The sequence below is a fragment of the Pantherophis guttatus genome, chromosome 6 (assembly GCF_059756535.1).
Source record: "Pantherophis guttatus breed Tessera chromosome 6, ASM5975653v1, whole genome shotgun sequence".
In the NCBI taxonomy this organism is placed as follows: domain Eukaryota; kingdom Metazoa; phylum Chordata; class Lepidosauria; order Squamata; family Colubridae; genus Pantherophis; species Pantherophis guttatus.
The window spans coordinates 67,720,477-67,743,652 of NC_142068.1; the positions used below are offsets into that span (position 1 = coordinate 67,720,477).

The following is a 23,176-nucleotide window of genomic DNA, read 5'->3' on the forward strand; positions in this document are numbered from 1 at the left end:
ACAGAACTGGTAGTAAAAAAAAATTGAACCCACCCCTGCCCCCACCCACCACAAATTCCCCACCCCTAAACCACCCAAACATCCATACAACAGACCAAGTAATGCTGTCCAACAGCTCGCTGATGGTGGCCCTTTAGTTCATTGTTGAGTGCAATTATAGCTCTGGGATAAAAACTATTCAGAAAATGTGTGGTCTGAGTTTTAATTGTTCTGTATCTTCTGCAAGAAGGCAACAGTCCAAAGAGTTGTAAGCAGGATGGGAAGAGTCTCTGAGAATGTTATGCAACTTCCTCAAATAGCGAGATTCGAAGATGTCATCCAGGGCTGGTAGCTGGAGCCCGATGATATTCTGGGCAGTTTTAATGATTCTCTGTAGAGCTTTTTTTTCAGCTACAGAGCTGCTCCCATACCATGCAAGAATGCCTTTCTGTATATAGAATAGTTTGGCAGGATTTCGTTATCCCTGAATTATTTTAATCCCTGTTCTCCTCTGTCTTGACCATCAAGTAAGTAGGAGTTGGCTCTAAGAGCCTGCAGGCACACATTTTTTGAGTTTACTAATCTACATGATTTAGAGCAAGGATGCAAACACCCATCCAACGGTGTATGTTCTAGTAGGTAATTTTTATCTCATAGCCAAGCAATTTGCCCATGTTGCAAATACTGGATCTTAAACTTTCATGGAATATTTACTATATGGAATACTTAACTATATGGGATACTGAAAATTGCTCAGGATTCAAAGGGACAACAAATTTTTAATTAACCAATTCAAACTAAATTTTAAAAAATGACTGCTTTAGCCACCACACCTACCTGCTAATCTGTTGATTGCTCCATAGATCAGTAAGGGACAAGTGAATACAAGAATTAGAATCCAAGAGAATGAAGAAGAAGAAAAATAGAACCATCACTGAAAGAAACAAAAGAAGACTGATTAAGTCAGAGATGGTAGATGTGACTATAGAACAAGGGTGTCAAACTCGATTTCATTGAGGGCCACATCATGGTTGTGATTGACCTCGGGGCGGGCGGGCTGGGATGGGCGTGGCCAGGGTGGATGTGGTCAGCTCAATATCCCTTGTGTTGGGGGTGCCTGTGGCATCCCGAACGCTCAGCCAGTGAAAACGGGCTCCTGAGCTCTGTTTTCAGCTGCGACGGCCTCCTGCAACCCTCTGGAGCAAACGGAGGGTTTGCAACCCTCTGAAAACGGAGCATGCCACATGCAGCCCTCCCAAGCTCCGTTTTCACTGGCAGAGGCACTGCAGGCCGGTCCTTTGGTGTTTCCAGGGCAGCCCCATGGGCCAGATCTAAGCACCCCGCAGGCTGGATCGGGCCCGTGAGCCTTGAGTTTGACACCCCTGCTATGGAAGCATGCATATATACTAACAGAGGAATATCGTTGTTTGCAGCTATGACAAACTGGAGCATAACGTGTTAGCAATGTTTTCCATAAAGTAGAAGTGTAACATGATTGCTTCAAAAGGTGGCATGTCATCTGTCAGAAAAGGAAATGCCACTGTACCAGCTTCTTCAAAACTCCTGGAAGCTACTTTAGGGTACAACATGTCACCCATTCATTTCATTGTGCCTGCCATAGGGCCTCAGGCACAGATTAGACTCATTTCTCCAGCCATCATAAAACAAACATTTCTTCAGTAGTTTCTCTGCCCGTTTTCATTCCATTTGATGAAAGAAAATGTGCTTTAGAGTTTTTTTCAGGAAAAAAAAGAGAGAGAGAATTGAACAATTGAGGTCCGTCTGGGCAGGCTTGGGTGTGTTTGCACTTATTCAGTTGTGAGGCAGCTAAAGGGTGTGTGTGAATATGCTCTATTCCACAGCACAATCATTTCATCTGGGCTATGCAACCTCCACAGCTTCCCACAGTTTTAATTAAATTCCAAGGCAAGATATAAAGAGCTAAAGGTTCTGTTAACTGATTCTATTTTTGATCCTGTTATCCATCTTTCCTGGGTGGAGAAAAAAAAAAACTTCCCTATGTAGTAAATAAATCTGGATTCAAAAATTCACTGCCATTGATCTGTATCATGTTTTCCAGGAATGTCTGCAAGTTTTGTGACAGTGCAGCCAAAGCTCTGCCTGGTTTTTATGTGCATTGTTCATGCACATGCAACAAACATGTACATGCAACACATATATACACAATGTGGGGCTTCAATTTTCATAGCTGTGCTCTTTCTTGACCATACCTCATGGACAGCTATTGCTATTTCTCTAACCTGCCACTCAAAATCTGATTCCTTTGCCATGTAAATGCGGATTGTACTGAGTACTTCCTTTTTGCACACTTTTTTTTAATAAAAAAACCCAAACAAATGAAGAGTTGAATAATTTCTGGAGCACAATATATCTTCAACATCTGACTGATTTATTCCATACAGTATTTGAGCATATTGCACACCAAGTCAACTCTGCAGCTTACATTTACCAACAGCTGTTTTTCTTTCTTGGAGCAGATGGTGCGTTGAATGTTCCGTGACATAATTCACATTTGCGTTATCAGTCACAAATGCTAATGTGTTGGAGGCAACTGCATTTTTGTGTTGAGCTAAGATATATTTAGTAGCCACAGCACTTTTTAACATCTTCTCCAAAACTGTTTGTTAGTTCAGTCAGTAAAAGTCAACTTTTCCTCAAGTTGGGTGGATAACAGTAGCGTTTCTCTTTCTATAATAAAAGAACATATTTATTCACCATCTATTTTTAACTGATCTTCTTCCATCACACTTTACATTGATTAAGAGGTCGTTGTTCCTTGACTATTTCAGTAATTTAGATCTGATGCAGCACTAACTTCTAAAAACATTTCTCTGAGAAAAAGCTGTGGCATAGTGTTAATTTATTTCTTCAGTTTACATGCATAACTACATAATATCTGACCATATGGTATGAAGCAACACTTACTTTAAAAATGTCACATCTAGTTTGGACTCTGGGGTGATTTGAATGCAGAGCACTCATCTCGATCTGGATCCTACCTATTTCATGAACTGTCCATTCATTTAGCCAATCTAAGAATTAGGAAATCAATATACTGTATGCTTTATGGAAATTTAAATGTTTCACGTATTTATTTTCAAGAGAAATGTGTGATTTGCCCAAAATAGAATCTGTCAAGGCACAGCTAATTTTCATTAGTATCCACTTCAAAATGTTTCTTGGCTCAAAATGATGTCTGTGGGGAAATTGTACATGAAAAACATATATTGGAAAGGATACAAAATATGCATATTTGAAGAAGCTGCATACACAAAATGCATATTTGCCAAAGGAATATATAAATATATAAAAAGGACAGATTTGAGAAAGTGAAATAAATGTATTTTAAGAGATGTTGCAAAAAAACACACATATATTAGGAAAAGATGTATACAGAATATGTTTAGTGGAGAAATGACACAAGACAGCAATTTCATATTGCATTTGTGTGTTTATTTTAGTCATTTATAAAATAACTTGTTGCATTTACTAATACTTGAATGGATCTCCTGCTAATGTAGACTAGATTTTGACTGATGCGGTCATCTCTATTCTATAGTCAGTTTACTCAAACCAAACTTTCTCAGATACTAAGGCCTGGGCTGCCCAGCATTCAATCATGTCCTGTTTTCAATGAAATAAGATGAAGGCAAAAAAGAAGCAAAGAATCCCAGAACAATTGCAGTGAGAATTTTTTTTAAAAAAAAGCGGGGTGGGGGATGTTAATTTCCAAAGCTGGAAAAAACCTTTCCTGTCCGTCCTTTTCATTGCCTCATTTAAAAACAACAGCCTTCCAGTTTTATGGACACAGTCCAAATCATGCTGTTACAAAGTTTACTTAAGGTATATAAAGTGAAGATAAGGATGTTAGAACCAACCTAGGAGAAATTTCCTGATAGTTAGAACCACTAATCCGTGGGTTAGGGTTAGGGTTCTTCTGCCTCCAGAAGTTGTGAGTGCTCCAAGACTGGGAGTTGGAAGAAGAGAGGGGACAAATATTTGTCTGAAATATTATAGAGTTTTCTGCTTGAGCAGGGGATTGGACTAGAAGACCTCCAAAGTCCCTTCTAACTGTGTTATTTTGTTTCCTGAATATTCTTTCCCACAGTCCTCCACTAGTTATGGCACTAGGTCCCTTGGGAGTTATATGCTCTGATATCTATTATCTACCTATATACCCATCAATCATCTACCATCTATCTATATCCATCTATCAGTCAGTCAGTCTCTATCTATCTACCTACCTATACTGTGCCATCACAGTACATGTTCCTTTCCATCTTTTTTTAAAAAAATTTGTAAACTTTTATTAATTTAAGAAACCACAAAATACATTTATAAATACAAGTAAAACAATATACAACAAGCATCATCTTAATGACATCTAAAAATGTAATGTCTGAATTATTACACTATCAATAACCTATATTCTTCAGTATATATTCTTTCTCTCGCCTTATATAATGATATTATTTTATTGATATCTGGTATTTCTTTATTAAATTTCATTTGATATAGAAATTTATTTTACTCTTTTGAGATCTTCCTTTTATTTGATTTTTATTTCTTTTTTTTTCCCCTCTAACCATTGATACCACCTTTGCCAGACCAGATAATATTCAGATTCTTCTTTTCCTTGAATTTCCTTGGTAAGTCTATCCATCTCAGCACATTCCATAATTTTAGATACTTTTCTATCTTGAGTTGGGACTTATTGTTTCCAATTTTGTGCATATGTGATTCTTGATGCAGTCAAGATATGTGTTATTAAATATAGTATTTCTTTTTCATATTTATGTGTAGGTATTCCTAATAAGTATGTTTCCATCTTAACTAAATGGTTCATTTTTATCTTAACAATTCTTCTTCTTTCCAGAATCCTTTTTGCTCCTATTACCTTAAGAAGCATTGGGTTTTTTTTTAAAAGAAAGAGAAAGAGAAAAAAAAATCAAGAGTACTAAAAGTATGAATTGTTCAAAAGTAAGATCAATTTTCGCTTAAAAATCAGATAGAGCATCAACAAATATTACTTGGGCTTCATTCCGAGTGAAAAAGTGGATTCTGTTCCCAGAAGTTTTCATAATGAAATGCAGGAAAAGCTAGATTGCTCTTTGTTTTTTTTTTCTAAGTGGTTTGAGGACACCTATAATATTGTAAAGCACACAAGCGTGCTGCCATCATCTCACAAATAATATCAGGCAAGCTAGGAAGGAATGCTTAGAAAATGGACAGTTTTCTGAGGATGCTTGCAAATAAGATGATTCCACTACAGATAAGCAGAATTTGCCAAATGTTAAAAAAAAACAAAAACAATGCTATTGTTTAATATTTAAAATCTATCCATGGCACAGAAAATGGAAGAATATTTATCTATGAACCTTAATGCTTGTAAATTATTTTACAAGCATTAAGGTAGTATTACCATGTGGTTTATTCTTTTTTCACTCTCTCCCTCTTTTAAAAATATAGTTGTTCAGCTTCCCATACATGACTTGACTATTTCTTCCATTATTTAAATTTTGAATGTTAGATCTTTCACCCCTCCTTTGTTACTTGCAACATATCTGATCTTCTAAGACGTATGTATGGTAGCATTCATAGTCACTGTCTGACTTGTTTTAAGGCTGTATTCAGGACTATGAGTCAGTTTAAGTCGAGGATTTTTTTTAAGGGGTCTGTAGCAGTGGTGAAATCCAAATTTTTTTACTACCGGTTCTGTGGGCATGGTTTGGTGGGCACAGCAGGGGAAGGATACTGCAAAATCTCCATTCCCACCCCATTCCAGGGGAAGGATATTGCAAAATCTCCATTCCCACCCCATTCTGGGGCCAGCCAGAGGTGATATTTGCTGGTTCTCTGAACTACTCAAAATTTCCGTACCGGTTCTCTGAACTGCTCAAAAGTTCCACTACCGGTTCTCGAGAACCTGTCAAAACCTGCTGGATTTCACCCCTGCTCAATAGGTTTCAGTAGACTCTGAAAGAGCTCACTGCACACAAAAAAGTTTTTTAAAAACTGATCTAGATAAACTATTCTGATTTATTCCTGATTCCACAACATAATTTGTTAGGGGGGGGAATCATATTTCTAGCAACATTTTTTTAAAAAATCTCACTGCTTTAGAAGTGTCTAGGTAGGACAACTTGCCACAGCCAACTCAATGTGGAACAATTCGCTGCTGGACAAGTCAACGCTGTATTAATAGTTTTTGTTGAAATTATTGTAACTCTTGTATTTCTGAATTGGCTTTATTTTATTATTACTGGCCAGATTTCCATAGAAATTAATTTAACTTTTGTATTTGTTGAGTTGTCTTGCAGTGAGTTGTCCCATGGCAAGTTTTCGCATTCTATCTTTAGAATGTGTGTTTCTTTCCTTTGCTCTTAAAGAACTGTACTACCACCACCCAAAAGGGATATTTTTGCTGTGCTTCACCCTGCTTGGTCCTGTCCTTTCCCAGTTTCTCTGTTATCTTATCACTTGTCCTATATATTATGATTGGGATATGTCAGTGTTGGCAAACCTTTTCATCACCACGTGTCGAAATGGGGGGAGGTGCATGCACATGTGTGTGCCGGAAACCAGAAGAGTAGCCGCCCAGTGTGCATGCGCTCACCGGGAAGATGATCTTCCGGTTTCCGGTCTTCCAGTTTCTGGTGCCCATGCACGCACAAAGACCAACTGGCTGGTGCGCTTGCATGTACCAGAAACCGGAAGATCATCCTCCCGGTGCATGCATGCGCACCAGTCAGCTGTTCTTCTGGCGCTCCCGTGTGCACGAAGGCCAGCTGGCTGTTCCAGCAGAACCCAGAAGAGTAATGGGCGATGGCTTGTGTGCCCAGAGCGATGGCTCTGCATGCTACTTCTGGCACGCATGCCATAGGTTCGCTGTCATGGGGATAGGTAGGCGGCTTGTACACAAGAGTACCTTTGAGTTGATATTTTGGGGTAGATTGTGTACCTTTCTCTCTTTTTTCCCCCTTTCTCTTTCTCTTTTCCTTCCTTTCTTCCTCCCTCCTTCCTTTTTTTCTGCCTTCCTTCCCCCACCCCACCCCCACTCTAGTTTAAATTACTTGGATTGGTCCCATGGTTTTTCTGGGTATGGTATATAGTGTGGAATCCTTGGTGGTCTCTGAGCTTGATGGTTTTTTTTTTGCAGATGTGCATTAACATCATCATTGCGCTGATAATATTACCTAGTTTGGTAATGAAATGACTGCAAGAAAGCCACCAAGGTCAGAGAGCACCAAAGACCCCACAGTTCAACCCCGAGCTACAAATATTCTCTTCTCTACGGTATATAGTCTAAGATGTGTCACTTTACTACATGCATCAATTTACATAATAACGTATTTGAAGATACAAGTACTTTGGATTTAGGTATCATGCAGCTGTCTGCACTCTTGGAGTTACTTAAGGATTCTGTGCATAATGTTGTTCAGAGTCGCAAAGTTCAACCCCCACTCGGAAGAGCTTTTTCTAGCAGATATGAAATGCTGAACAAGCAACCTTTGGCAAGGAAGAGTAGAAGTGCAGAAAGCAAGGAAGATAATGCTGTGAACTTTTCTAGTCAAAAGTTATGCTTTGTCTGCAAGTGGACTAAAATTATCTTTGCAATCCAGCAGCTTGTCAAATGAAATTTAATCTGTTTTGAAGCTGGGATGGGAAGAAAGCATTCCTACTGAGGAAAAGCAACATAGAAAATAAGTAATCCAAATCTGGCATATGCTGTACTTGAAGAAAGTGATATAAATGAATTTATTCACTAGCATATCAACTGATTCCATATGAAAGTTATGAATGTAGTAAACTGTAAACCATGTATTATTTGATTTAATGATGTGCTGTCAAGTTGCTCTTGATTCTTTACAACTACATACACATTCTCACCAGGAGACTCTATCTCCATCTTGGTCCTTGAGGTCTTCCAATTGCCACTGTAATTAAATCCATCCATTTTGCCTCGGGTTGTCTTCTGTTTTTGATTTTTATCTTTCCCAGCAATATAAACTTTTCCAAGAGGTAATCACATAATTCCCCCATATGCAAACATTGTTTAGATATACCTAACCCTAGCTAACAAAAGATGCAAATCTCAAGTAGGTCCAGATGTTGAGTACATATGGTTTGGGGGCAGGGGGGAGTTGTGAAAGAGGATCCAGCTGAGATTGTACAACAGCCTTTTGTCTCCAACACACCTTGGTAAGGAGAAATGTCAAAAGCAACTCTCCTGCCACTTATTCACTCATCTCCTGACTTAAAGATGAGTTGAATTCTAGTGACATTAGTTATTCTAAATCCAGGATAAAATGGGTCTAAGCTGTGGCATGAGACAAACCATTGCCTTATGTATTCAGGGTTACAGATGTAGGGAAATTGCTGCAAAGTCTCATGGAACTAAATTTAACTTTTTTGCTCTTATTGCATTTTACAGTGTGGTAAGTGCCAGTATCAAAGAAAGTTACTCTAAAATTCAACTTTTCCAATGAAAAGAAAACACAGTGCAGAAAGGTGAAACTCTATGGCTTTTCTTAGTTTACTAAAGTGTGTGTGTGTGTGTGTCTGAATAGAGGAACGGAATATATTATTTGGAAGTAATAGTCACACCAGCGTGAATAGTTAAGATTGTACTCATCTTAAGGAAAATGAAAAAAGAACATACTGACATTCAGAAACACTTAAAAAAAACACAGAAGACAGAAGGGGGGAAAGTATCACTTATCTCTCCAGTCAGTCAAGGAACACCAAAGAAATGATGGCAAAGGAAGCCTTCAAAGTCAATCAAATGTAGTACTCCACAGTAGGCCTGCATCAAAGTTCCATCTCATGGAAGTTTCCAACCAAATTACATGGACATCCAGCTATAATCATAGCTGTTTTCAGCGTCTTTGTCTAATGTTGCCAAGATCAGATTCTTTCCTCTTGTTCTTGAACGTCTTTGCCTCCCCCTACCAAGGATGAGATCATCCAGGTTTAGTGAGTATTTGTTTGTTATCATTGTATTGAAGATGAGAAAGATCATCCCTCTATGTAGGCCCAGGTATTCCATATCAAGTATAATACAAGACTCAGTATAACCCTTTAGTGAGTAAAATAAATGCTTAATTCTGTTTTACAGATTCAACCATTGCCTTCTGGCAGAAGATACAGAACAATTAAAACTCGGACCACACGTTTTCTGAATAGTTTTTATCCCAGAGCTATAATTGCACTCAACAATGAACTTAAAGGGCCACCATCAGTGAGCTGTTGGACAGCATTACTTGGTCTGTTGTGTGGATATTTGGGTGGTTCAGAGGCAGGGAATTTGTGGTGGGTGGGGGGGTGTTTGGGGATTGTTATGTATGTTGGGCCTCGTCTTTGGGTGTTATGTGTTATATGGGTATGCTGTATATATACGTACAATGACAATAAAGTTATACTTATACTTAGGTATTTAAAGTGGTAGGCGTCATGAACCTACACATCACTGCCCAATCCCTTCTAGCCAAACTTTTCATGAAACCAACCCCATCACAGAGATGGGCGGAAAATGCCAAGATGGTAGTCATGACTATGCAAACAAAGCCCTATTTATGTGTCACACATAAAAATGGGGTGAGGCTTCAATTATGTGGTTGTGGGTACGACCTTGAGTTTTTGGACTCTCCCCCAACTACCCATGCAAAGTTCCAAGGGCACATGATATTTGAAGCAACAAAGCTGCCACCGACGACCTCCCATCGACCCGTGCGCTCCTACAGAGAGGGCCTCCTCGGGGTGCCATCAGCCAAACAGTGCAAGCTGGTGACCCCCAGGGGGAGGGCCTTCTCTGTGGGGGCACCCACCCTCTGGAATCAATTGCCCCCAGAGATAAGGAGAATCCAAGACCTCAGTGCCTTCCGCCGTGCCCTTAAAACCTTCCTTTTCCAGCAAGCCGGGCTGGCCTAATTTTTTAAGTGTTTTTAAGTGTTTTGTTTATTGTTTTTAATTAATGGGGCCAAATTTATATATATATATATATTAACTGTATTTTAATATTTGTACTTGATGTTTTTACTTGGCTATTCACCGCCCTGAGTCCTCAGGGAGAAGGGCGGTATACAAATTCAAAAATAAAATAAAAAATAAATAAATAAATTAAAATAAAGCTGCTCTGAACACTTGCAAGCAGGCACTTTATGCTAATTCTTTTTGTATTAGGTCAGACTCGGTTCACAATTTTTTACAATCAACTATGCTAACAGGTTTGAATGAATTCAGATATGCACTCTTTGAAATAAGCATAGCCAGTTATCAGTCTTTAGCATGAAAATAAAAGTTTGTTTAAATTTTAAAATAAATAAAAAGTAAGTAAAGTGTTTTGCTATATATCAGGAGTCCCCAACCCCTGGGCTGTGGACCAGCACTGGGCCACGGCATGCCGGAAACCGTGCAGCACAAACAAGCAAAGCCCCATCCGTGGGACGCAGGCAGCACATGAAACCACGCCCCCTCCGGTCTGCAGAAAAACCTCTCTCCATGAAACTGGTCCACAGTGACCAAAAGTTTGGGGATCCTGCTCTACACCACATACATACACTGTACTTTCAAGCAACTTTGCAGTTACTTGGGAATTTAATGATCTGATTGTGGGGTTCTTGGTGAGTGGTAGAGTGTCCTAGAGGACACTCTCGCCTCCCAATCAGGAGGCTATGAGTTCGATCCGAGGTAGAGGCAGCTATTTCTCTCTCTGGGCACAATGAGAATATATCTGCTGAACAAAGCTCCGCATTGGTGACAGGAAGGGCATCCGGCCATTAAAACACTCTGCTAGCTCCATTCAGTTGCCCAGACTCCACCCATCAAGGGATTATAGAGTCAGTAAAAGATGATGATGATGATTGTGGTGTTCTTGGTGCTCTCTCTCTTAGTTTGGTTTTTTTCCTGCAGATAGTTCATTACCCAACTAGGTAACTTCATCAGTGCTGAAAGGGATGGGGTTTTGTTCTCGGTTTATAGGCAATGGCTTGTCCTGTCAGTATTGATGGAAGTGTTCTTGGTAGTTCCTTCATTAGGCTGTTTGATTGTTTGTCTGACTCTTTCTCATTGTCTAGCTTTAGTGTTTCTTGACATGTCAGATTCAATAGAGGTAGCAGTTCTTGAACAAATCCCTCCTCTTCTGAAGCCTTAAACCAGCAGAAGCTGAGTCTAGAGCAGGGGTGTCAAACTCAAGGCCCGGGGGCCAGATCCGGCCCATGGCGTGCTTAGATCTGGCCCGCAAGGCTACCCTGGAAACAGTGAAGGATCAGCCTGCAATGCCTCTGCCAGTGAAAATGGAGCTTGCGAGGGCCGTGGGTGGCCCTTTCAAGCTCCGTTTTCACTGGCAGAGGGTTGCAGGACCCTGTCCCAGCTGAAAACAGAGCTCAGGAACCTGTTTTCACTGCCACCACAGGCACCCCCTGACATGAGTGACATCATGCTGGCCACGCTCACCCTGGCCATGCCACACCCAGCCTCCCCAAGGTCAAACACAACCATGATCTGGCCCTCAATGAAATCGAGTTTGACACCCTTGGTCTAGAACTTTGTTCCTCAGAAGTGAAGGATCTGATCTTTGGAAATATTTATATTTATCAAGCCGACAGCTCAAGCCTGCAATAATAATCCTTCACCATATGATCCATGCTGCTGCTTATTATTTGGTGGGGAGGAAATAGTAAGTTTCGGGGTTACCTGAAAAGTAGCAGACTAGATCCAGAGAATCTGAAAGCAGCTTTGCACCATCACAGTGCAAATTCCACCCTCATTTCACATGTGCATGACATCATGTGAGACCCTAACCAAAAGGTCATTGTTGCATTGTGATGCTACAAAACTTGGTTCCTCATTGCCTCTTCACTTGGCTCCACCAAGAAAACCCTCTTGCAACAGGCCAGATCATTTGGAGCAGTGAATCTATGCAACTAATAATGGTTGTTAATCTTGAACAACAATGGGTTTCTTAATCTATTGTGTACTTGGGGTGAGTTAATAAAGGAAGAAAGCATAAGGCCGTCTCTCTGCGATTCCCACTGAAGATGTCGGTTTCTCTACAGCCTTCTTTTTTCCTGAGGCTGCTAACCTGAGGCAGCCTGCAGGTGAGATATTCCAATTTTGGAAAAAAAAAAAATCAAGCTTCTCAGGAGTAAACAGCTTACAATAGTTTAGCTTAATTGCATTTGCATAAATTAATTATGGATACATTTTCACAATCAAAAGTGGCATTTTGATACCAGGCTCTAATTAATCTAATTCAACAGGACACAATTATGTTCCAGTGTCAAGTTCAAAATTGAACACTGTAGTACACGGAGATAAAACTTGACTTAAGACATGGCCATAATTCTTTACATTCACAGACTGAATAATTCAGATGAATCTGAACATAGAAGCTGTATTTACCCAAACCATTACTGGTTCCTTTATTTATGCAATACATTGATTAAATCACCGCTCTTCTCAATTCAATTTCTTGATCACATTCATGGACAAATGTATCAGGCGAAGCTTGCGCTATATTTGCCATATTTTAACTGGCATATTTTTCATTGTTATGACAGATCTTCGGGAACATTTTATTCAAGAAAATGGGATTACATTTCACGAAAGTACTCCGGGTTTTCCTTCTCTCTTTTAATACATTAAAGTCTGATGTTGGCATAAAGAAATATGTACTGGAAGGCGTTTCTGACAGTCATGTTTACTAACACATATTTCTTTTTTTAGGGCTGTTCTTTAAGAAAGAAAGAAAAGCTGCGTGTAAAAATTACCTTTCAAAGCCATCTTCCAAAATGTCCTTTTGTTCAAGCTGTTTGTTTTTTGATGTTTTGCATATGTGAAATCTCTGAACAAGTCGGGTTGCCATGGAATTGTTAAATATGGATGTTGTTAGTACTGGGAATAAATCAGTGGGTAGAGGCCCATATGTCCTGTAATACTCACCAGACAATAACTGCAACTAGATAATTAGAAAATATGTAGTTAGGGACCATATCCTTGACCAACTTTAATGGGCTTGGTAGCTCATTGAAGGCTCCATGGTCCATCATTTTAAATGATATTATAGGAATTGTTGGGTAACGTGATGTTTTGGAGGGTAAAATAAAGCCTTTGATCAATTTTTTTTAAAGGATTTTATTTTATTTATTTTATTTTATTTCAAATTTATATACCGCCCTTCTCCCTGAGGACTCAGGGCGGTGTACAGCCAGATAAAAACATATAATACAAACATTAAAAACAATTAAAAGAAATATCTCTGTTTGGCCCCAAATTTAAAAAGACAAACCAATTAAAATTATTAGAAGAATTTGTTAAGCCAGCCTGGCTTGCTGAAATAAGAAAGTTTTAAGGGCGCGGCGGAAGGCACCGAGGTCTTGGATTCTCCTTATCTCCTGGGGCAGCTGATTCCAGAGGGTAGGTGCCCCCACAGAGAAGGCCCTCCCCCTGGGGGTCACCAGCCTACATTGTTTGGCTGATGGCACCCCGAGGAGGTCCTCTCTGTGGGAGTGTACGGGTCGATGGGAGGTCGTCGGTGGCGGCAGTTTAATTTAACAGATTAAAAAAGTAGGAAGGGACCTTGTAGGTGATCTAGTCCAACCACCACCACTCCACCCAAACAGGAGACCCTACACCATTTCTGATAAATGGAATTCCAGTCTCTTCTTGAAAGCTTCAAGTGACGAAGCTCCCACAACTTCTGAAGGCAACTTCTGTTCCATTGGTTGATATTTCTCACTGTCAGAAAATTTCTCCTTATTTCTAGGTTAAATCTCTCCTTGATCAGTTTCCATCCATTATCCCTTGTCTGGCCTTCAGGTGCTTTGGAAAATAGCTTGACCCCTTCCTTTCTGTGGCAGCCCCTCAAATATTGGGACACTGCTATCATGTCTTCCCGGTCCTTCTCTTCACTAGACTTTCCTTCAGCCCCAGTAATAAGTCATGGAATAATCATACTATGATTTTGAGGAGTTCTTGCATTTTTATTTTTATTTCACAGGCAGTCCTTGTTCAGCCTCCACAATTGTGACCGGCAACTTAAATGAAGCAGTCACTAAGTGAAACCACATCTGTGCTTATGATCTTACTTCAGCTGTCCCAAGTGGAAGGAGTGTTCACAAAATTACTTTTCATCGTCATCATTGTAATTGCGAATGGTCGCTAAATGAGACAGGCAATAAATGAAGACTACCGGTATTATGCAAACTATCATTTTAAGTCTGCATTCATAAAGCAACATCACAGGATCAACACGGCTACAAAATCAATTGTAGCAATGCAAATGGTTAAAAAAAAAAAAGACTCTTTATAAACTGAACGGTTCCCAAAATTGCCCATATTGCCCATATATATTTGTCTCTCGTTTGAAAAGAGATTAACTCAAACCTTGATACACAATGCATAGAAACAATCTACAGATGTAACTCAGCTATGCATCTCACTTTCCGTCTGATGTTTAAACAATGTTGTTAGACAACCTTCTGAGCTGAAAAATTCATAATCATTAATATCTAGTTATAGATTCCAATATTGGGATTCCAATACAGCTAAAAATAACATATATGCCCTCAACAAACAAGGATTGATCCAGAGTTATATTAACAATTGTTGAGATCAGCATAAAATGTAAATATAATAGGATAAGACCAGTGGGTCTCAACCTTCCTAATGCCGCGACCCTTTAATACAGTTCCTCATGTTGTGGTGACCCTCAACCATAAAATTATTCCTAAAACCATTGAAAATATGTGTTTTCGGATGGTTTTAGGCGACCCCTGTGAAAGGGTCGTTCAACCCCCAAACGGGTCCCAACCCACAGGTTGAGAACCACTGGGATAAGACTAAGGGTTGATGGTCCAAGTCTGAATTATATCAACTTCAGCAGGTTAATTGCAAGCAACCATCATTTGTTTTACCAAAACAGGATATTCAAGCTTGTTATATCAAGGGCCATTAATAAATAATAGCAATTGATCCAGCTTTCTGTAAAGAAAAAATATTGGTTTAAGGACTGCCAAAACTTAAAATTTTGTGAAACATCAGGAACAATTTCATATAGAACAGATAAATTAAATTCTTAAGTTGAACATGATGTCAAAAAAGTACCCGGAGATAATTTCATATTTTTAATTCTGTAAAAAAAATTTAAAATCAACCTCTTCAAAGTAAAAGCACAAAATACAGATGTATTGTAGACACTATGTTTAAACTAACCTTATTTAAATCCTGATATCAGCATCAAATATCAACTCTTTGCCTTATTTTAGTAAAACCACTTACTATTTTATACTAATCCTTTAGGGCCTGATTCAACAGAATATACAAACAAGAATCTTTGGCATCAGGTTAAACATAATCTTTACTTCTCAGAGCTATAATCCTATAAAAGAAAAAAATACAAATATATAATAGGGGGACAGAGAAATTGAAAAGTTGTACAGTTAGTACTCGGTATATCATAGATGAAGGATTAACTATAAAAAGCAGAATATATTAAGTTCTTTTAACAAAAAGGGAAAGGATTTAAAAGTGTTTTTAAATGTCTGAGCTGAATACCAATGTGTCCACTATTTTATTATTTAAAGATAAATCTCTTAACAAAAAAAGAGAAAGAACAGAAAAAAAGCTGGTAAAAGTACTATTGAGTGAATAATATCTAACTTGCTCTTTGTTGTACTCCTGATATTCACTATTTAAAAATATTCAAAATGTTCATGTATTTTTCATTTTACTTCTTTAGCCAATTCTTTTTCCCCTTAAAAACCATGCTCCAAATGTTTCAGTTTGCCATGCTGCTTAAGATAAAATGTACATGGACACCATTCTTGCTTAAATTTGGCCAAACATCTGTTATGAATATATGCTGTTAATTTTGCCATTGCTGTTTAGTTTCCAAGCTTAAGCTCCCAATGGTAACACATCCCTTTTCCAAAGTTGCACTAAGTTTACCCTCAGGACTGTCAACATGTATCTCAGTAAACTGTGAGTTTCTTGTTGTTGTTGATTTGTCGTGGACTTATTCCTAATTTTAAAATCTGACTTGCATTCAAAGTTAGATTCTAATACTTTTAGCATGATGATTCAGATCATAACTTATTATGATCTTCTGTTGGTGTATATCAGAATTTCCCAACATCAGCAGCTTTAAGACACATGGACTTCAACTCCCAGAATTCCCCAGCCAGCAATAGGGTCCTCGGTTGGGTTATATGGAAGACTGAACAAAGGAATTACTGATATTCAAAACTTTTAGACAGTAATCACATCCTCACAAAATAAACCTCCTCAATATTTTTTTGCAATTTTTTTTTTTTACAAATGAAATGCTAGAATTTCAATTGCATTGTTGCAGGCATCATCTTGAATTGTGGTCCACTAAATTTTGATTTTTATTCTGCCAAATTATGTTTCTATCATGGGCATGAATGTCCATGAAACAGGGGCAGGGGGAAGAATGAAAGTAATTGGCAACAGCTATGTTTGCAGAAGAGTCAAAGAAGTCAAGACGATAGCCAGGACCATCTGGTCAACATGCCCCTTTGTCCATGCATGTGATATCAACATGTGCAAGAAAGTTAAGAGTTTTGAACGGTTGCAGGTTTGATAATATGGTTGTAGATGCCATCTTGATTGACTCTCCATGATGATGCCCCTGTGACAGATCCATAAGCAAATGCTGCAAAAGGATAATACTGTACTAGGAATAGAAATCAATCAATTTGTTGCCTGTCTGAGCTAATCAATGTGATCAATCAGATTTATAATTTAATATGGACCAGATTTACCTCTGAATAAAATCACCTGCATTTATCATATTTCACTACAACAAAATGTCTCCTACTGTACTCAGCTTTCTGAAATAAATTGCTGAGATAAATAAGTTCAAGCATCCATTCTGTAATATAATAATTGCAGAGAGAGAGGGGGGCGGAAGGAGGGAGGGAGGGAGGGAGAGGGAGAGGGAGAGGGAGAGGGACAAGGGGAGAGAATTTGGACCACTGCATTAATAGAAAAGTTAGTGTATAACTTTCAAATTAGTAAAGGTTCGATTGGCCAAACTAATTTCTTTACTAAAAAGTTTATTTACTAACATTTATATCATATGTTAGCAAACCATGAGTTCTTTCTTGTATATGGTTTGCCTAAAGATATTTGGAACAGTTAAAGTTAGAATATTTCTGGGTGTTAATTATTTTTGCATAGTTAGCTATTTATTCCTTGTTCAAGTAGTTATTAAAACTAAAAACAAGAAAACATTAAACAATAAGCTGAAAATGCAGAAGGATAGCATTCTATTATTTGGGCCTTTCAGATATGTGTTAGAGCGCAGGAATTCTAAAATTGCATCTGGAAGTACATCTGGAGGGCACCAGGTTGAATGTCACTCCACAGACATTCATTTTAAAATATGTTATCTGCATGATTTAGCAATCCCATTATGACTTCCTGCCAGTCCTTTCCCTTTGATTGTATGGTTGTTACAGGAAGAGGAAATTAGAACAAAGGAAACATTTCAAAATATAAATTGCCAACTATTCTAAGGAAATCCACACCTACAACAAATATCCATGGTGCATTTAAGATTTTTCTTTCTCAATAATGATAAAGATATGCTTTGCAGGTAAGTAAAACTTTGCTTTAAAACAGTGAAATGATAAAATCTTATTAAATTTTCTTTAAGCATTTCTTTCCCAGGGTTCAAGGTAATCCAAGCCAAGGTGTGAAAATATTTCTTCCTCATTTGCAGCACTCAGAAAAATTTTCTGGAAGGAGAAAAAAAGCTCAGTTTAAATAAAAGAAGACCATTTCTGAAACAACTAGATCCATAATTAATGTACTTAGCATTTGCGTTGATCTTGGCAAAAATTTGATAATCTGACTGTCACATTGCAAATGAAAAACATGTTCTTATTCTGCAAAGTTCATGAATACAGAAAAGCAAATAAACAGGGTTCTTTTTTTTCCCTCCTAAGATGTCGTATTTTTAATTTGGCATCAATTAGGTCTCTGCAGAACTCTTACTTCATTTCAATCAATTATTTCATAAATATTGCATTTATGTAACATATATTTTCATTGACCTTTAAGTATACTTAATACAAAATGCCTGTTTTGCAAATGATTTCAGACTATGAATTCCATTTCTGTAGTTCTCATTATAGCTTCACTGATCAATAAGGTACAAGAAGCATGAAGTGAACAATTTTAATTAACATTTTAATCAATATATGATTGCAATTTCACCAAGCTCAAATTTCATACTATATTAAAGCAGAACTTGCTTTTTAAAATATATTCTTAATACTACAAATGTGGTTTAAATGTTCAAACATCACACAAATGTAGTTTTCCATAGTTGCCCAAGAAGCAAATCCTGAATGCAAAATAGGATTTTCCAGTATCTTTGCTATTTTTTTTTTCAATGTGTCAATTTCTTAATCCTTAAACTAAGTGTAAAATTGAGGTCTGAGTAAGCTGAATACATTATTAATTAGTTATAAATAAGAATGCATTCATTTTTTTCTTTTAACCCTTAATCCCTTGCAGCTGGGTAGAGTCGGGGCAACTGAATGGGGCTGAGCATTTACTGGCCAGATGCTCTTCCTGATGCCTATGTGGAGTTCACAGCAGACAATTACTCATTGCCCCAGAGAAAGAAATATCTGCTGTTACCTAGGATCAAACTCACAGCCTCCTGATTGTGAGGCGAAGGCTCCACCTCTAGGCCACCATGCTGCTCGCATTCGAATGTTTATCAATAATTAAGAAATTAATTACCAGAACAATAAGCCTGCTTCCTTTTTTTGTTTAACCTCCAGGGTTGCAACTGAACGTTTCTGCCTTTAATTCAAAATGTGTGATCAGGTTGCATAACTTACAGCTTCTTCTATTGCACTATTAGAAAGCTGCCAAAGAAGGAGGAAAAGATGGAACTGCACGAGGAGAATCTGGTCAGAGACTTTACTTTTGTCTCTTCGGCTTTAGAAGGCAGAGATGTGTTTCTGAATTGAAACCTGGAGATCCTAAATTTGAGATATGGGGAAGTCTCCATGTTTGCTTCTTGAACAATGTATGTCCACGGCTGAGTCAGTCTTACCCTGCAATTTTACCATCTTTACTGCAAAGGTAGACATTCAGTTCTATAACATCCCTTTAAAAAAAAGTGTACATAATTTAACCATCCCTGAAATCTTATGCCATAGCACCATGTTTCAATTCTTTCCATATTAAAATGCAGCAAGTAATATAAAGCAGGAGCAACTCAGGTATTTCCGGGCTCAAACCTCCCATGTGTAACATAGCTGACAAATTTAGAATTTTCTTCCCATGTCATTTAAAAATCAGGCAGAGTTCCATGCCAGCAAAGAAGAAGTTAGGAGAGTCAGAAACTTAGAACTTCACTTTATAGAACAGGGGCCTGCGGGTCAGATCCAGCCGATCCAGGGTGCTTAGATCTGGTTTAGAAACAGTGAAGGACCAGCCCGAGGTGCTTCTGCAACAAAATGGAACTCGGGAAGGCCATGCGCTGCCCTCCATTTTAGCAGAGGGTTGCAGGAGGCTATTGCAGTTGAAAATGGAACTCAGGAGCCTATTTTCACTGGCAGAGTGTTCAGGCCGCCACAGGCACCACTGACACAATTGATGTCAAGATGGCCATGCCCACTCTGACCACGCCTACCCTGTCCCCCCAAGGTCAAACACAATCCTGATGCAGTCCTCAATGAAATTGTGTTTGACACCCCTGTTGTAGAAGATTACTTTTGTTCACCTCCATGAAGACAAACCACGCACACACATACAAAGATACATAGAAACATTACATACTGAATGTTCTACCCTACAAACAAGTTTTAATTCCCTCCCATACCTTCTGGTTTTACCAATTTTCAATCAGTAGGAATTTCTGTCATCCACCCATCGTAACAATAAATAGTGTTAGAAATAACTGAGCCAAAGAGATGGATAAATATTACTGTTTCCACATACAAGAGATTACAATAATAGTCTAATGCCCATGTTTAATATAAAATAAGAGAAGTAGGAAAGGAGGCAGCAACAAAGATATCCTATAGCACAGTGGTTCCCAAGCTTTCTGGCTCTGTGGACTGGCAGTGGTGGCTGCGGGTGGTGGGAGAGGGGGCGGTTTCATCCATGTCTCTGCTGCTTGCACAAATGAAATTTTGTGAGATCACATGATTGCACACCACTTGCACAGCCCAGTTTCCAACAGGCCACAGCCAGTATTGGGCCATGGACCGGAGTTTGGGAACCCCTGCTATAGCAGGTACAATATATAAATATTATTGTAGATTAGACACAAAGAGAGAGAGAGAGAGAGAGAAAGAGAGAGACAGGTAGAGATGAGAGAGAGAGAGAGAGAGAGACACACACACACAGAGAGACAAAGACAGAGACAGAGTCAGAGACAGAGACAGAGAAACAGATAGAGATGAGAGACAGAGACAGAGAGACAGATAGAGATGAGAGAAAGAGAGAGACAGAGACAGAGACAACAGAGACAGAAACAAAAATAGACTTGATATATACTGTATATATGTAGAAAGTATAGATTTCATCTCTGTCCCATTGGATTTACAAGGCTGTATGGAGTCACATGGACACATATTTATCAGTCTGTTTATGCTTTCCACTGCTACAACATCACAATGCCTGTTACAAATTAGTAGGGCTTATATCATGTCAGAGTGATGCTGTTTTTATCAGATCAAGCTGTTTCACACAAGCACACCTATGGACACTGCTGTTTGACTTCATTTTCATAGCCAATAGTTTTTTAACCAGCCCTGCCCAAATTATCATTTGAAATACATGGCATTAACAACAACAAAACTCTCTACAATTAAAGAGACAAGAACAAATAGATTTCCAATCCTTTCCTTCCATTTCCATTTATCACTACCTCAGGTAGATCCAGCCCTGAATTTAGATAACTCAAAATAATGTGCAAATTAAAGAACACAGAGCATTTTCAAACTGAATTAACAAAATATAGATTGATCCTTCAAGCAAGAAAGTTAGTCATTACCCCTTTTTAATACAGATTTTTTTTCCTGTCAAGTTTCAATAGGATATTGCTTTCTGCAGATTTTTTAAGCCCAATTTTAGCCAATCAAGACTAAATGTTTTTCAAGTCACAAGCTATCATCATGAATTACTTTAAAGTCACCATTTCAAATTACTCATAGAAGTTAAAACTACAATAATCTCTGTGAGTTCATAGCTGGAAATTACTACCATGGTTGTTCCATTTTGGCTAGAGATTTGATGTGTCATTAAATGAAGTGCCTATAATGAGAATCAATCTCAAAGAGCTTTTTTTGACATTAAGCTCCATGGACTGCAATGTCAACAGCAGGGAATCTGTGATTTGGATGCATTTTATTCAAACTTCTGATTCATTCATTTCCAGTTGGTTCAGTGTCTAAATATGGATGCATTTCCCCATGACAGAGGGGGAATATGTCCTCATGATTGATGTTCAGAGAAGCATAGATGTCCACATTTTCACCAAACAGAAGGACCGCATAAGCAGTGGGTTCTGTCTGAACTAGACTCTGGAGATGCAGGAATCAAGTCAGCAAATGTTAATTGCCATTCAAAATAGTTTGAACCCAGGAAGTAAGGAAGGCAGGCATCCATAAGTCAGTGGAAATGAGCCCCCGAAAATGGAATAACCATGAGCTGTGAAATAGTTGCAAAGAGAGAGGATAAAAGTCTAAAACAGACAAAGGAAAGTATGAATGCCAACTGGCCCAATTAACTGAGCTCTTTGGAAGAATGGATATGCAATAACTATAGCAGCACTATAAAAAAACCATCCAGCTGACTTCCACATGTTGCATTTACATGCATTCCCATTGTCTAAGAGTTGGCAGAAAAGTATGTCCACATACAATTTATATTGTACTGCTCCCGTGATTGAACTAAATTCTGTTCAGCAATGAGCACAAAGAATAGTTCTTTCTTTGCAGATTTAATTCAGAACAGATTCAAGATGGCTTTCTAGGATTTTTAGGCTTCCATTTCTCTTCTGCCCAGCTTCTCCTGCCAGAAGGAGAAACAACCACCATTTTCCTTAAGTGCACCAAACCAAACACAACACAGAGACACCCAATATTATATCACTTCTTCACGTTCTGCAGGCAAAGTAGTCATCACTCATCCCCACCACACCTCTATCATCTCAGAATGCTCCTTTCAACTCACAACATCCTGCACTGCCACATCCTGCTATAAAGGTAATCTTCAACTTACAACCAGAATTGGGACCAGAATTTCTGTCTTGAAGCAAAGCTGTTGTTAAGTGAGTCTTGCCCCATTTTACAACCTTTTTTCCAGTGGTTGTTACAGGAATCAATGCAGTTGTTAAGGAAATTAGGTGCTCGCTAAGCAAATCCAGCTTCCCCCACTGACTTTGCTTGTCGGAAGACAGCTAGGAAGTTCATAAATGGTGATAATCTCACCCTAAGATGCCGCAACCATTATAAATACATCCTGGTTGCTGAATTTTGAACATGCAAACACGGGAATGCTGCAACAGTTGTATGTGCAAGGACCAGTTGTAAGTAACTTTTTTTTTAGTGCCTTTGTATATGCGAACACCAGTTGTAAGTCAAAGACTTCCTGTACCTATTTTGTAAGAAGGCCTCCAAGGTTCACAGTTGTTATTGATATACGTGACACTTTTATATCATGACAGCCTCCAACTTGGTTTTCACATTAGCCTTTTTAACTTTTTTAGGACATGCAGGCAACTTAGTGGGAGGCAGGGGAGGTAGCCACAGAGGCCTACAGTCAGGAAGTGGACAATTCAAGTTTTTGTCATGCTTGACTCGCTACGCACACTCCCTCGCAAGTAGACAACAGAAACAGGGAAATGGGTTAGGTAGATTTGGAATGCAAGGGAAGGAATTGTGGAATGCAAGAGCCCACTATTGCCTGTTGTCCTGATTCCCAAGGTCGAAATATCATTTCCCAAAACAAGCTGACTGTAATTGATTGGTGGACAGTGAACAGTGGGTGGCCCAGGGGAAAAAAGGGGGATTTTAACTACACTGCTTCATGCGTGAAAACTTCAGAATTGGCTTCACTTCTTCTGTGCCTATGTGGAATTATCAGTAAAGTTATAGTCTTGGCAAAATAACGTCCCAGAATT

General features: G+C 38.6%; 1 protein-coding gene and 1 long non-coding RNA gene across 2 annotated transcripts in view; one reads left to right on the plus strand and one right to left on the minus strand.

The window, feature by feature from the left end:
• The first annotated feature begins 11,892 nt into the window (after positions 1 to 11,892).
• Positions 11,893 to 14,208, plus strand: LOC117676677 (uncharacterized). Its single transcript, XR_004594466.2, has 2 exons — positions 11,893 to 12,098; positions 14,000 to 14,208. It is a non-coding gene; the product is annotated as an uncharacterized LOC117676677 (long non-coding RNA).
• Positions 14,209 to 17,152: 2,944 nt separating this feature from the next.
• Positions 17,153 to 23,176, minus strand: part of DNTT (DNA nucleotidylexotransferase) — a 191,583-nt gene continuing 185,559 nt past the window's right edge. The window contains exon 11 of the mRNA XM_060683185.2: positions 17,153 to 17,762. Coding sequence (XP_060539168.2) covers positions 17,676 to 17,762 — 87 coding nt within the window. The 3' untranslated portion in view covers positions 17,153 to 17,675. The remainder of the gene's footprint in view (positions 17,763 to 23,176) is intronic.